Source organism: Gymnogyps californianus, chromosome 1 (genome assembly GCF_018139145.2).
Source record: "Gymnogyps californianus isolate 813 chromosome 1, ASM1813914v2, whole genome shotgun sequence".
Lineage (NCBI taxonomy): Eukaryota > Metazoa > Chordata > Aves > Accipitriformes > Cathartidae > Gymnogyps > Gymnogyps californianus.
This window is the reverse complement of record NC_059471.1, coordinates 132,066,561-132,082,653: the sequence shown is the minus strand read 5'-3', so window position 1 is coordinate 132,082,653 and position 16,093 is coordinate 132,066,561. Positions and strand designations below refer to the sequence as shown.

The 16,093-nt window shown below is 43.2% G+C and overlaps 1 protein-coding gene across 1 annotated transcript; it reads right to left on the bottom strand.

The window, feature by feature from the left end:
* Positions 1-4,536: 4,536 nt before the first annotated feature.
* Positions 4,537-10,907, bottom strand: FBXO40 (F-box protein 40). The gene is made up of 4 exons (XM_050894656.1): positions 10,887-10,907; positions 8,382-10,280; positions 5,788-6,288; positions 4,537-4,825 (listed from the first exon to the last, which is right to left on the bottom strand). The coding sequence occupies exons 1-3, from the start codon at positions 10,905-10,907 to the stop codon at positions 6,091-6,093; spliced, it is 2,118 nt and encodes a 705-aa protein (XP_050750613.1). The 3' UTR covers positions 4,537-4,825; positions 5,788-6,090.
* Between the last annotated feature and the right edge of the window lie 5,186 nt (positions 10,908-16,093).

The following is a 16,093-nucleotide window of genomic DNA, read 5'->3' as shown; positions in this document are numbered from 1 at the left end:
CAAAACTGCATTTCAGCAGATTTGCCCATTAGCTCTTTATGCAGAGGAGCTGGGGGAGGTCTGCAGCCTGTGCTGTGGCTGTGAAACGAGTTGTGGGTTACTGCCTGCAGAGAGGCTCCAACACAGCAGTTGTGATAGACTTTGTTTTGTAGAGCAGTAAGCCACTCTTGACTGTTCTCTGTAATCAAATCCCTCCAGGTTGTCTGCTAAAGCTGGGACTCTCTTCCATTCTCCAGAGCTGCAATCCATTGCACGCTGGCTAAAAGGATCAGCTGTGGTAAAAAGCTGTGCAATTTACCAAGCTAGCTAGTAAATATAAATTTACCGTGTAGGTGTCATGTTCAAGAGAGCCATTCAGTGATGCTGCTACTGCTGGGAGAGGGCTATGTATCTGTTTTCCTATGCAGGGAGATGAAAACCAGTTAAATAACTACGCGATGACAGATAAGGAGGTATCGATGGGCAGAGGCCTAGACGACAAGGGGAAAGAATATACTAATTGTGATGAGAGAAGCAGCAGCAGACAATACCAGTAGCCAAAGGGCTATCTAGTTCAGCTAAAGGAAGCAGGTGAGGCCAGGGAGGCAGATGCCTGTGTACTACAGGGAGTCTCAGCTGATGCTGTGGAATCAGAGATGTGATAGTGGGAGGAGACCTCTGCAGGTCTCTGATCCAACCTCTGGCTCAATCACATCACCATGAGTTTGTCCGACCGAGTCTGGAAACCCTCCGAGGGTGGAGATACTGACATCTTTCTGGGTACCTGTTCCAGTGCTGCATTACCCTTCTGGTAAAAAAGTCGTTCCTGAAATTCAGCCTCAACCTGCCAAGCTTCAACTTGTTGCCATTGCCCCTTGTTATATCACCTCCTACTATTGAGAAGACTTTGGCTCCATTATCTTTGCGACTACCTCCCAGATATTGGTAAGAAAGAAATATGAGCAACTAATACAGGGTGTAAACTAGCTATCACGCAAGTAACAGAAATATAGTAGAATAACAGTCATCCCTGGTATTAAAATATTCTGCTGTTCAGGACTGATAGAAAGGAAGATAAAAATAGTGCATTAGCATCACCTGAATGATGTTATAGGTTGTTTAGATGAAACTCAGAAAGTTAAAAGAGGCTTTTCTCTGGTGCAGCTCAGAGTCAGCTGTGAACCGCTCAAGTTCATAACTGGATATGTAAGGAGAGAGTTAATATTAAAAAAGATAAATCCCAGTAAGAACTATGCTGCCATGGGGAAACTAACTTCAGAGTTATGGACCAGAGAGTAATTTCTCGTGATCATAACGGGCCTTAGGCCTATAATTCTCAATACGACACATGACAAATTCCTTCACAAAACCATCACTGAACCTACAAAAGATTCGTTAGTTGTAAATAGCAATTAAGTCATAGAGCAGGTGGTCATCAAAAATAAATTTGGAGTGTGTGATCATAATTTCCTTACATATAAATTAAGTGGGAAGCTAAAAAAGAATCGGCCTGTACTATACATGCAGGTTTTGTTTCAAAAGAAATTAAAACCCAAGGAATTAAGAAGACTCTTTAACATGGACTGTAACTAGATGTGAAAGATGCCCAGAATTTCTGAGAGAGATGCACAGTGGCTGTGGAACTGGCACCCCAAGTAAATAAGCAAAAATCCCTCTGTAGCTACCTGGATGAACAGCCACAAGGTGAAGAGTAAGGACAGAGATTGCCAAAGAAAACTCTTCTTCAAATGTTTGTTGATATAATGTAACGTCAATCTGGAAAACGGATTTTTAAAAGAAGAGAAAGTTTTTCATATAAGTCAATAACTGAACCAGGAAGGAGGAAGTGGCTAATGCAAAGAGGATGGGGCCAAAAATAAAAATAATTGTTAAAGTTAAATAAATACAAAATAAATATAAATAATAAATACAAATAATAGTCTTCAACTAGGAAAATTATAGTGAAGAGTGGAGCAGAGGAAAGGAGAGTAATGAATATGAGGGTACAGGAACTACCACATCTGATTTGAAAGCAAAGCAAACATTAATGTCATGAAACTAAGAAAACAAGCTAAGACTTGGATTTTGCTGGATTTTTTTAAACCATAATAATTTTTATTCTTAAGAAAGCAACAAGGAATTACAGAGGTTTGCAAAATAACAAACACTGTTCATATAAACTTCACCTTATCTGTGCTCACTCAGTTTTGGGAGTTGGAGGCCCGGCAAGTAATTTCTCCCTCCAACCCGGACTTATGGTACGTGTCAGTAGGTGACCTACCCTTTCACCCCTTAAGAATTATCATATGCCCCATGTTACTGTATAACACTGATTGTGAATTTCCAGCTCCTTCCTCAAGGAGAAGCATTTATCCAGAAAGTCTGTTGTTGGCAGCAAACGATGAGTGTACAGGAACATCAAAATTTGTGACTCTTCATGGTTTTACCATGGCCTCTCAGCTCACGTTTCAACAATCCGCTGGCTAAATACTCTAACACAGATTGAGGTCCACTGTATAAATTACAATTCGAAACAGAGTCTGCATTTCACTGTTCACCAGGCTCATCCAAATATCTTACTTTGTCAGTAGAAACCAAATAAAATAAACTCTCCATTCCCCTTATGTCTCTGCTCTCCTAAACATCACTCCTATCCTCCTAGTGTCTGTTGAATTGAACCGTTTCCTCCTAAACCATTTGCAGCTGCATCACCTCTTCACATCCCACTTCCCTTCATTCCTGTGCCCTTTTACCATTCTCAACTTGCCTCTCCTCATGACACGTACAATCAGGCAGGTCTCCTCTATCCAAACCCATTACCTGTCCTGTTTCCCGTCTTTCTGCTCTCTTGTCCCAAGATCTCCTGTCCCAAGGCCAGGCCCTGCTCTGACCTCTCTGATTTCCACAATGCCATCATTTGAGTTCCTGTTCTTCCAACGAGAGGAAACGCCGCACAACATGTCAGCCTGGAGTCTGCAGAGTATTGCTCTTGCCCTTCACAAGGCTTGCGGGCAGCACAAGATAAAGTAAGAAGTGGCTACCAGCTGACATTTGCCAGGTGGATACGCACCAGTATAAGGGTGATCTCCACTTTCCTGTACAGCTTTCCCTCTTCCAGGGTCGAATTAACCAGACTAACCTGAAGATGACTGTGGATTTTCAGCTTCCACTGTATATGCTGAAGGTTACTCAACCAAATCTGCAGTTTACAGAAGTATACACATATATTGACAGGGGCGAATTTGTCTCTTTCTCTCTCTGTGAATTAACAGCCTGTGTCTCTCCAGCGTACCCTATAGCAGTACCAGAAGGAAAATGATCCAGTCTCCTAGACGTTGTATGTACACCCTGGCTGATCCCCAGAGGTAGAGGTTGCGACATTCCTATCTCCGACTCGCACCCTGAACCACCACATTTGCAAAGGTTGCATCCTCCCTGTAGCCTGACTCCGGCACCTCCTGCAGAGGGAAGAAGCAGGATCAGTGGTAATAAGGCTGGAACTGAAGTCATGCGATCTCCAGGAGCAGGGAGATACAAGAACAAAATCCTCTGGCATCGACAGAAGGAGGCCAGAAGCGGAACAGCAGCGGTGCTGGTGACACTGGCACTAAAGGTAAAACGAGCCCAATTCATACCTAACATAAGCCACAATTTCAGGGCAGCTACACCAGTTTACAGCAGCTAAGTGGCTGATCAGGTAAGAGATGGTTCACAGGTTGAACTTTTTCATGGTCTCATATACCAGCCTTGAACACTGACTTACTCTGAGACCCTATTGTTTAAGCATCTTTTCTTTCCCCCTCCCCAAATTATCCATAATTTTGAGTGTCTCCATTTTTAAGTACCCAGCATAGATACTGGCACCCAATTTTTGACATACATTTCCAGCTACCGTGGTCTGCAGCTACAGTTGGGTACTCAGCATCTTTCAAAATCAGGTACATGATACACAAAGGATGAGGCGCTGATGTAGAGACCAGTCTAGGAAGTCTGGCTGTATGTTCTCACCTCTGTCAACTTCCCTGTGTAAAAGAGAGTGATAATATTGGGCGACTTATGTTATAAGGGATGTTTTGAGGACAGGTGAGTTTTTGTAAGCAACTTTAAAGGATGGCCAGTTTGTTTTTGTGCAGTGGCTTAAGCCACAGGATGAAGGATCAGAGCACCCAGCTTTAACTGCTCCTGGCCCAGCTTAGGTTCCCCATGTTCATTTGCTTCAGTTTCCTCTGCATAAAACTGGGATGCTACTTGTCATGTTTTCCACAGTATACCACCGCAGACAAGTTTATTCTCATGTGTAAAGCATAATGAGACTTCCCAGAAAGGATCTCTAGGGACAGAAAACAGAATAGCATTAAAAAACCAAAAAAAGTAAGTGCTGCTACTCCTGCTCCTGGGACCAATCCACTGTCCCCACAACTCAGACGATATGCTCCTGAGGGCCTGTGTCCGGAGAAGAAAAACATCCTCGTATGGTTAAAAATCTCACAGGGACCACTTAAGCTGCAAGTGTAGACAAGGACGAGCTGCACTCAGCATGGTTTTGGTGACCACGCAATTCATGCCTTCGATTACCAAGCGCTCACCTCAGGTTCATCAGCAACCTTTATCGGTAAGAGAGGGCTCCTTCTTGCATAGCCGCCTCATCCCAGATCTGCACCAAGACTGGGGATGGCAAGTGCGGCGTGTGTCCATCCACCCGGGCCAGTTTTCACCTAGCCAGCCCAGGTGAGGAGAGCAGTGGTCCAGGCCAGCAGACGTCCCAGCTCCTGGTGAGGTTCTCCTGCCTGAGACAGTGAGATGAAGGCCAGACCTTACGTCCTGAGCTTGCACTTCTGGCTACGAGCTTAAAAGAGAAAGGGGCATGAGTCAGCGCCGCTGTGGCTGTGCAGCGGCTGTAAGCTGTTAAATCGGTTTACGGCCATTTCAGAGGAATCCCACCCACCACCACAACTATGGCATTTCTAACTCGCGCCTCTGAAATGGGTTTAAATAGTGTAATAAGACAGACGCTGTTGGTAACATGCCCGCTTTTTCTCACCTGTTGCCTCAACAAGCACATTCTGTTTTTAAATTAGTGTATTTATTAAAAAATAAACCAAATCCTAATCACTCTTCTGCTGTGTAAAAAAATAAAAAATTCTTATACTCCAGCCCATTTAACGGAAGCAAACATTATCCGTACTGTTACTGAATGGGTTGCTGAATGCCTTTTCTTTTACAGAAAAGAATAATATTTCTTTGACATATTGTTTACAGTTGCTTACAATTACAATTTGCAATTTACAACCACAAAACTGAGTAGGTAAGGCATTCTAAAAATGACTTCAAATATTCTTTGATGGCTTTAATGGATTTTTAAATAAAACAGAGAAAGTTATTAACTGAAAAATATAAAAAGTCAATTGAGCCCCTAAAACTGTTTGCTACTTGGTTATTGCTAACAAAGAGCAAGTTTGTTTGCTTTGGTTTAGTTTGAATGCTCCCACTCAGCTTTACACTTGCGCTCAACTAGGCATGCTTGCCTGAGTCAGGGTCCTAAATGATGGTCTGTGGCTGCACAGCGAATTCCTGAGTCCTCACTGGGGTTCTAATTAACGCACTTAATTCTGGGGGGTCCTTTTCTTTTGCCCATGTCTCAGAACAGATTAGCAGTCCCTAGGTCTGCCAGGCAGGAGGGCATCTACCTGTGCTCCTAGAACTTGGCTTTCTAGCCAAAACTAAGGTGTTTCAGACCTAGCTGAGCTAGGTACCTTAACTAACTGCTCTTGCTTCTCTCAGGGACATGGTACAGGAGCAGCAGCCTACCTTCAAGGCTGTGACGATGCTGTTTTCAAACAAGATCCTTATTGCTTTCTTCAGGATGCTGTATCAAGTGAGGAACAGAAATATAAACAGAAAGCACGTGATATCAGTGAGCAGTGGATGAAGTTTTAACAATTAAATTAATGCAGGAAAAAAAAAAAGATGCAGGATGTTTCAAATGCAGCTGGGGAGAAGCCAGTTTTCTACGTCCAAAGGACAGTTGGAAGCAACAATCTTTACACCCGAATTCCCAAATCTTCTTTTCAAGGGCCCTGAAAGGAGCATGGCGGAGGGGAAGCAGGTTGTTCAGACTCTGTGCTTGAAAGTAGCAACCAAAGTCTTTCGAGTCTGCTCTCGAGATTCGCACATGCCTGTCAGCAGCACGGGGTCCGTCTTGTGCTCCACTTGGTAGAAGGGACAATTCTTCAGGTGCTCCGACATGCACGCGACATCATTGCACTGCCATTTGTTAACTCTGGAGAACAGGCTGCTGAACTGCCAGATCTAATACAGGAAAGGGGAGAGAAATTGGGGAGAGAAAATGGGAATGTTGGTAAAAATAGAAGAGGATTTTAAAAATCTATATATGCTTATAGTGGGTGTGTATTACTCGTACTGGACAGGCTAGTGAACATCTGATTGTGCAGGGCTGGCGTAACAAGTGAAAATGGGGTCTGTATTGTTATGTACCTCATACTTGCTGGTTTTGCTGCTTTAGTCATCACCTGCCATTTTTAATGGGAAAGTACCCTTCTACAGTTTTTGCTGCCAATCCAGTGCAGGGCATGAGGAAATCCAGGACACCTGACCACCGCACCTTTACAGAAAACTCCATCACATGTACAGTGTGATCCAAGATGTTTATAAAGCAAAGTGACTACAGCATGCTTGTGTGATACATATCTCAAAGAAACCTGGCTTCATAAAGACCTTCCAAAGCATCTATCAGCAACTTCAAAGTAATTAACGTTACAACACTGTTGTTATTCACCCCACTCCAGAACAAGCCTGGGAAATCTAAGGTTAAAGTTATTCCTAGAAGACATACAAGCTTGTAAAAAATAGAAATGTGCGGTTAAAATTTTCCAACTGTTTGCAGTGATACCATGTGCTGTTTAGTGATATACTAGCATGTAATGATAAGACTGTGATTAAGTCACTTTAGTATTTGCTGTATACCATTAAATAAAAATTTTAAAGTTATAGTAGATTTCTTCTCCCTAAAAATGTTTCTTCCTGTGGAAGAAGGACAGTATATGGGTGTGCTACACTTACTTGGCCCTGTCCTAGTCCTAAGTAATCATAGCTATTATACACAGTAGTCAAGAAATTCAGACTAATTACAAACAGAATGTTTTTCAGCAGTCTGTGCATTGGAAACAAGATTCCTGTGTGGTCAGTACAGAAAGCTAACATGAAAAGGGTTAGACAGTCCTCAAATTCAATGCTGCTGGTTTGAAATTGAGCTGCAGTAACTGAAGTTAATTGCTATATGATTGCTCAGCCAGAATTTTTTCCTTTTACTGAAGGAAGCCACATCCTCCAGTAAATTATTTCAGTGGCTAATTCCTGTTTTGGATTGGGCTAATTCAACTTGCAGCCACCAAACTTTTTTACACAGATTTTGAATTCACCACACTTCATGTTTGCTCTTAATAAAGAGTACTTTCTCTTAATAAAGAGTCATAAACTGCTAAGCTTCCATTTGATAAGAATTAATAGGTGGAGATCTTCAGGGGTCTGCTTGAAAGCCAGGTCCTTAGATAATTTCTGGGAGTCTTCCCTGGATCTCTAAATTGTTTGTTCCTAGATCTCTGTCTTGTCTGCTTGGTCATGCTGGAGTGTCTCATGTTATTCTTTCAAACAGTTTTATGTTGGAGCAGCTGCAAGGCTATCAGCTAGAAAAAAGCCTGTAATAACTATTGTTCAACTAGGACTTAGACTGAGCTGTGTTTACATATTTCTTTCAGACTACCTAAACAGCCAATAAGGGTGGTAATTTTCCAGCACAAACAGTGGGAGACCAGTTTTGCAGAAGGTGGCTTCCTATCCCCATGCTGCTCCCTCAGGTGCTCACAACCCAGTGAGTCAGACACTCATGGCAATCCTGTGAACTACTAATCATGAAAGCCCTCGGGGGCTGATGGGAATGCCTGAGCTCCTTTCACAGCCACGTCTCCTTGTTCTGTACCTTTTTGGCGTTCTAAAGCATGTTTTAGTTTTGACATACCCTAGATGGGCTTGTAAAGAACAAAAAAAACTATGAACTTCAAGTTCTTCAAAAATCCATATGTAACCCTTAAATATTAGGAATTCTCAGTTCCCAGTGCCTAAAAACAGTGTACATACAAACAGGTTACCCAAGACAAGCTTGGGTGGGGCCTTTCAGCTAGTCAGAAGATGTCCATTTACACCTTCCTACCTTTGCTAGATGTACTGCATTTTACAGCCCTGACCCCTGATAACTGTGGTGCAAATTCACAACCTCATGAACCTTCCCCACATCTGCATGCTTATATGCAGCATCCCTTGCTATGCTTGTGTTTTATCTGGAGAGAACCCATGGCCATCTTTTTCCCAGTGTCACAGTCACTTGCCTTTTTGCGAGCTTTCCACGAGGTACCGCCATGGGAATATCTTTTTTTCTCCCAGACCAGCAGGACCATTCCCCTCTCTTGAAGAAGAGTGGCACAGATGTCCCTCATCAGCACTGACACTTGCGATAGCTGAGATAAACTGAAGCTGTCCAGGAACGCCGCAATGTACTTGAGCACTTCCACTGGGAGGCTGCTCAGCAAGTCCTTATTTCTCCCTCGATTAGCCGCTGTGGAATTGCGTTTCTCTGACTCAGCAAGGAGGGTGTCCACCTCTGGCTTAATAGCAAATGTCTTGAGAGGCTTGCTGTATATAACCTTGGCCTTAAGTCCATCAGGGCGGAAGTGATTTTGAACAAAAGTACATCCCAAGTAGGCCAGTGGGCAGCGATGCTGGAACCATCCGTCCAGACATGACTGGATATCAGCATGCACATTCTTGAAGTGGGACGGGAACTCGTCCCTCCTGAAGAAATGACTGCAAGTGAACGTGAAAGCTGAACTGCTTTTGTTGTGTCTTCTGGTTACACATTCAGTGTAGAGCTCCATGTGGAGTTCTGGTGGGCTTTTTTCATCCAGAATATCTGCTAGAACAGCTTTGGAGGAGAAGGGCTCCAGAGGAAAGCTGTATGTCTGTGTTGCAAAATCCACAAAGAGTCCATCGATACCCCTTGCTTCGGAAATCTCATGGCCTTTCAGCTCTTTTTCCAGTGCACACAGCAGCGTGGCTTTAACTACATTTGCCTTAGGTAGTTCTTCTAGGTTTATTCCCAATTCTGAGGTATCCACTGACTTGTCTGAAGTTGGTATCTTGTGGCCCAGTGCATCTCCTAGTCGTGCTCTTTTCCCACAGTAACTAACTGGCACTTTGAAGGTGTAGACAGTCTTCACCTCCTGAGCTTCCAAGTTCCCATAGACAAAGTCTTTTTCTTTGGGGGTGCAAGCAGCTAGCTGGCCAAAGCGGATGAGCATTCCCCCATGATGTACCAGATACATGTTGTAATCACCTACACCAACTTCCTTCTTCAGCCTCTCCAGGACCCCTTCTTGCCAGGGAGCCAGTCCTGTCATTTCTGTATTCGGTTTTACTTGTTCAGGCTTTTGGTCCTTTCCCTCTTCGGCACTGTCAGGTACTTCCTTTGCCTTCTCTGTGGAGCTGGCAGCATGACGGGCTGATGCTGTTTTCTTGGAAGCCTCCTCCATCTTTTGTCCTGCGCCGGCTTCTGAGCCTGTTACCTTGCAAGCCAGGAGCTCTTTGCTGAAAATGTTCTCCCAGGTTTTGTAACTCCCCAGATCCATTCCCTCTTTGTCCTTTGCCAAATCTTCACGCTCACGTTGGCTGAGCTCGGACAACTGGTCATCACCCTCTCGGGAACCACAGGCTACTCCTCCCACAGCACCTTCTTCCCCACCCATGGCTTCGTCCATTAGCTCTTCCACTTCATCCTTTTTCCTCCACTCTGGAAACAAGTCGGCTATTTTCAAAGTCCTGAAGAGTATCTTCTGGTCTCTGAGCGCCAAGGCTGTGTCCAGACACTCTTCGTTCAAGGTCTCCTTCATAATGTTCTTGTGGAGGGTTGTGTCTGAATCCACGTTTGGCCAGCGATTCCACTCCATCGAGCAGCAGACAACACTGGCTGGACAGACCTGGAGGTGCTTCGCCAGCTTAAAGCGGGCCATGGAAAAAGGGCAGCCATAGGCTGAGTTGAGGCAGGAGACCTGCTCTAAGGGACAGAGCAGTTGGTGCTCCTCCTCCTTGCACATGTGGAAGGTGGCCCCACAGTGAATGCGGCAGCTGATCACCATGCAGGAGATGGAGGGCTCAACCGGTGCACGGCAATGCCGGCTGAAACATCTCTCACAGTGCCTGTGCTGCCCAGGGGGAGCCTTCTGAGCCCGGCGCTGTGTGTAGCAAAGACAAGAAGACAAGAGTTATTGCCTGAAGGAGCAAGGATGGCCACAGACCCTCCGTGCCCATGCTTGGTTTCTACATGTTAGGTGCTCACATGCACTTCTGGTGGGAATAAGGCTGTGGGCAAATGACTGCCAGCTCCATATCGTCACGTATCAGCACTGATCCCCGCGGTACAGCGCGGCCTGATAGCAGCATGGATATAGATAAGGTCCTTACTCGTTAGCCCAGCAGAGTCTGGGAGCGAGCTGTTTTCTGTCCCAATTTTTACACTGGGTCTATCTATACCAAGCTGCTGAAATCAAGACTGCCAGAGGCACAGTGAAGGAGCTTCCCACTTTCTCAACGCTGTTTGAGTAGAAAAGATGACATTTCTTTTTCCTCTCTAGAAAACTTAGCTGGTCGTTTGGCCTACGTGTCTTGTCACCCCCCCATAAAGACATGAATGTTGCGCAAATGAACCTCCCTTTTCTCTACACCAGCAAGGCTGAGAGTGAGGATTAGCTTCATGATCCCAGTTCCCAGTGTGGAAAACAGCCTGGGCAAAGGCTAATTTGCCTGGCCTTCTTTACTCTGCTTTCCTGATTTACCCTTACACTCCTAGATGATGCCTGCATGTTGTGGAACAGAGACTGTGGGGGACTTTCCTTTGGGCAGGTTATTTGCTACATCTACTTTCAGGTGTCAAAACCTGGAATAAGGCGATGCCTCTGTCTGCATTTTGGAGAGAAGCTCCAGAGTGCAGTAGAGGCTTGTTGCAAGGTTATAATCACCCAGTTAAATACATTTTCTTTCACTTTTTTTTACAAACTGCCTTTCCCCTTTCTTCCCCTTGCTGTCACCAGTGAATGCCAAGTAGATAGGGAGGAAGAGAAGAGGGCAGGTATGGTTTATCTCATGCTCCGCTCAGCACCATGGTGTGCAATTAGGGCAGAAGGGGAGCGACAAAGGTCTAACCTCAACAGAGCTTTTCCTTTCCTGTGACGGTGCAGGGGAGAAGTCAGCCTGAGCATGCCTTTTACAGGGTGTCTCTTTGAGAAATAATCCACTTTTCTTCCTTTGGGATTTGTTTTAGAGCATGGTCCTACAAAAACCAGTCACCACTGCTCTACTTTTTCAGTTCACTTCTGAAAAGTCAGTGTCAAACACTACCTGGAACTGAATAGGTGATCCTGAGCTGATCATATTTTAGATTCAGCTTAAGAAGGTGTTAGTGACACCACAAGGGGCCAGAAAATAGAGAAAGAGGTCCCAGGCAACAAGTAATAAACAATACCAGTCTCTGTTTCATAAATTCAGCTGCCACCAGGCAGCTCCATGAGTTTAATGTTTTGCAACTGACAGACTGGATTAAAAGAACAAGTTGAGGTTGCCAAACCAAATGTTTCAGAAATTTTAACCAGCTTTATTATATAAACAGGTTAAATGTTTTCTTAAGGAAAATTGCATTTCCATTCTCACACTTCTATATTAATGCGGTTTCAAAATATATATAATTTTTTCCTCTCCTCCCCTTAAAAACCTTTGATATAAAAAGTACATACAGTTTTCCTGAGGCCCAACAACAAAAAGCAGAAGTACAAAACCAGTATGTATGAAGATCCTTATATAAAAAGTTATCACTACCAGATTACTAGCTTTGTGTCACAATGAACCACTGGCTTTGGTTTCATTATTGTGTTTTTCGGTTTTTCCCAGTAAGTCAATTAAATTAGTTTAATGTAAAAATAATGCACTTAGGAGGCCTGCTTCCAAAAGTTCTCAGTTCCCCTTGCTCATAATATCTCTATCCTTGCAATAATTCCCAGCAATAGCTGTTAATCCTTCCTAAAAATGGGAAAACAGAAGCACAGAGTCCGGCAGCAAGTAAATGGAGATGGTGATTAGCATGAGGCATGCCTTCTCCTGTAAAAAATCTAAGAACATGACACTCTGGGTCAGACCAGTGGTCCACCCAGCCCAGCAGTCTTCTTCAACAATGTCCATAAGAGATGCTGTTTTGGGGGAACATGTAGGACCTCCTGTGGTCCTTTCCCCTCACACACAGTTGTTGGATTAGAGAACTAATCAGTCACCACCTGGAGCTACTTCCCTGGATACCTTCAACTGGCATCAGTAACTTGGCCCAAAGAAGAGCTGCTGCTAGTAGAAAACTCCCAACTTCTGACTTTCTGCTCCTTGCTGTAGGGGCTGCATTCCAGCTTGGTTCAGCCTACTGCGAATCTTTGTGGAAGGGAAAAAGTTAATGATAAGGAGGAACTGGAGTTCTGTTTCCAAACAGGACCCAGGGCGCTTTTTTTTTTTGTGAAAATGGGAAAAAGATTTTTGACAAGTCTTCCCACCACACTTTCTATGCAGTAGGAACTACCACAGGCCCAGCAAGCTCTCATTTGGCTCTGGGAAAAAATAGACATTGTTAGTAAAATAATTTAGACTTTGTTTTTTTCCTAAGGTTAAAGAAAATACAGTAGCGTCATCTACCTAGATGTGAGTGCTTTTGCAACCCCAGGCTTAAGTGACCTAGCCCTGAGGACAGCTGTGCTGCAGAGGAAGTAGGCTCAGGCTCAAGGGGAAGAGATGGTACGTGAAGCTGCTTCCCCTCTCTTTCTTGAAGGTACTTTCTTAACTTCTCATCTTTCACGCTTTCACATCCCGGCAATGGAAGTCACAAACAATGCCGGAGAAGGAAAGGTGTCTGGGAAAGGCAATGCTTGTGGGTTCCTGCAGTCACTAAAGACCACACGCTTGTGTGTGAATTTGATGTGCATTAATTGCTCAACACATCTTCATTCCATCCTTTGTGACTTCCAACGCCGACCAATACCTGTTTACACCTCCTAATGAATCAACCCCGTTCCCCCTCGGTCCTGCAGAGTAAAGGAACACGTCCTTGGTGGTCCCTTTATCCAGGGACAAACTTACACTCTGAAGTATAAGGCTCAGGTACCTTCACCTTTGTTTGCATGGAAAGAGCTTGAGCCAGCAATGCAGAAAAATAGTATTTCATGACTACGCATTATAACATTCCCTGCCTTGTCTTGGGAAGCACTGGCTTCTGCACTGGGGTGACACCAGGGTGCTGGCCAGGGTGGCCCCAGGCACATCCAGCCCTTAAATACATGTGGTTTAGGGTGGCATCTGTCTTGCTTTAGGCTGTTTAGTTACATTTACTTTTATGCGGCTCAGAGAAGCAGGAGATACAGATGGATTTGTTTCACATTGGCAGCATCCTTGCTGCTCTCATTCTTGTAACATTTTGCTGCAAATATAATCTCTAAAAATAGTCCCAGCTATGACTTGCATAAGGTCAGAGGAAGGCTGGGTACATTACACAGCAATAAAAACATGAATGTGTGACAATACTTTCCACTGCAAAAGTAACTCTCGGAGAGAAATAATTGATAAATAAAAATACATCAGAGGCACAGGCCTTATGGTTCTCCAAAACACAGAAAGGACTGATTGCAAAGTTTCTGGAGACGAGCCTGCTTTCACACTGCTATATGCTGAAACGAACCCCATCCGAATCACGTGTAGAGAAAGAAAATACACGCTTTTTTTATGAAAAGTGACCATAATCAGAGCATTCAGATCCAGAATCAGTCTTCATCATTATTCAGGTATTTTTTAGTTGAGTTTACCTCATGTCTAACTTGTGTATGCTGTTCTTTTCAGACAAATGATTTCTATGCCTCTCTTCTCAGTGTCAAATCTGTGAAGCTAGAGGACAGGAAGAAGGGATAGAGAATTTTTCTGATATTTATCAGGGTTTGAATGGTTCTTCTATTCTGACATGCCAGTAATCAGGAGCTCTGTATTTTAACTGATGATCTAGTTAGCTCTGTGGTTTAGTTGATGGTGTTATTGTCAGTACACAAACTACAACTTTCAAAACCTTGAGCAGAAAGTTTACAAATTCTTGCCTCAATAAGTTTGATACATAACATCAAGGCAGGTGACACACAGATATGTCAGGTGATGAAACATTTCTCTAAACCTGTACACTTCTTGTTTCCCTGCAACTTGCAAAATTTCCTAAGAGCTGGGCTAGAAAAAAAATCAAAACAGAAATACTTACTTGAATCATGTTCAAGCTACTGTGGAAAGAAAGGATGCAAATTACAGTCCACAGTCTGTCCACTTTGGTAAATCTTTATTTTTAGACCGTCATGACAGCAAATCAAGTAAGGTTTAAAAATATACAGTTGCTATTTTAACTGCAGATATGTCTGTGTCTGGAGCGAATCTGTTCAGTGACAATAACTTGCAGTTTATAAACCAATTACAATTTATTTTCAGTAAATATATATTTAATTCAGTTGCAGTCAATGAGCCAAAACAATACAACTGTTTACTTATTTGGTATTTGCTATATGTGACTGGTCATATGACATACTAAGGTTATACATCACATCTGAGCTCTTTGCACAAAGTCAAAGGATGCCTCCCATTTTAAAGGACCATCGAAAAGGGCCACCAGAAACCCCAGATAATTACCTTAAAGAGTGCCTCTGAGATGAGATTGCAAATGAACATAAAACAATCTTTCTAAGATTTATAGCATGATAAGGAGCTCTTAAAAAAATCTCAGGAAAGTTTGCAGCCAAATGCTAGAGCCAAGAATGTTAAAGTTATATATAATGTTAAAAAGAAAAATATTTTCAAGGAATGTGAATACTTTTGGTGAAGCGTATAGTGAAGATAGGAGATGTTGTCTATTTCTTTTAATTCTTGTTACCCAGTATATGGTGTTCATCTCATTTTTATCATAATACTTAAATCCTGAGCTGAATACAGAGTTATTAATTTCCTTAAAGGGTTTTTCAATATATTTACTATCTTAGTATCTGAGGGGGTTCACAACCAATAATGAATTTATCTTGGCAGTACTAGAGGTGCACTTGAGGTTAAAATATACTATTACTTCTATTTGGCAGATGTAGAATTAAATTATAGAAAGATGAAAATAAATAGAATATAATATTTTATATAAAAAAATATATATACACCAAGCATGGAGATGCTCGGGTTCTGATGTTTCACTTGCAGTTGCATGCCTCCTGCACAAACCCCCTGACAGAGCCAGTTGTAGAATCACATTTTGTAGGAGAGCATCTAAGTCCCCTTAAACTAGAGACTTTCTTCTCTTTTCATGCAGTGCTCTTCCTCAATCACTATGTACTTAAAAACCTCAGCAAGAAATCAGGTTTGGGTCTCCTTTTGCTACACAGATACATTTATTTCTTGGAGCTGAGGAAGAAAACACTATGCCATTGGAAACCGTACCATACCGCATTTGTATGTGATTCTCGGGAGCCTAATTTTTCTGAAGTCCTTTCGTTCGATACAAAATAAAAAGCAAACCCAAGAATGCCACCACCTGGAATCATGGTGACCCCTAAGTGAGTCAAGCCCCACATCTCAACACCCACAGCCGGGGCAGCTGCAGCTTGAGTGACCGCCTTGGCGTTAGGCAGAGCGGGTCACTGTCTTTCGTGGCACACCTGCTCTGCAGTTGCCATTCAGACTGATCTTGCATATACGTGTTGCCAGCCAAGCTTTAAATGAGTCAGACAGTGAATATGGTACAGCTCAGGGTAGGTGGAAAGGGAGCATAAAAGGTATAGCTGAAATCTTCATCAATACTTCTAGCGAGCATGTGCAAGACATAGTTTCTTTGAGGCTCAGACCTTGAACAAGTTCACATGGATTTTATAGGGGCACTTTGATTCCAGGGCAATCCTTCTGGTGAACCTCAAATCCTCAGTATAAGACTTGTGGAGTGAAAAGGTTTTCCGTGAGA

Bases quoted from the DNA above. Each gene is read 5' to 3' on its own strand.
- FBXO40 (XM_050894656.1), bottom strand. From the start codon at position 10,907: ATGCAGGCATCATCTAGGAGT. The intron at 10,281-10,886 runs GTAAGGGTAAAT...TGCTACACACAG, and splicing joins TGCAGGCATCATCTAGGAGT to CGCCGGGCTCAGAAGGCTCC. The intron at 6,289-8,381 runs GCAAGTGACTGT...TTCCTGTATTAG, and splicing joins CGTGGAAAGCTCGCAAAAAG to ATCTGGCAGTTCAGCAGCCT.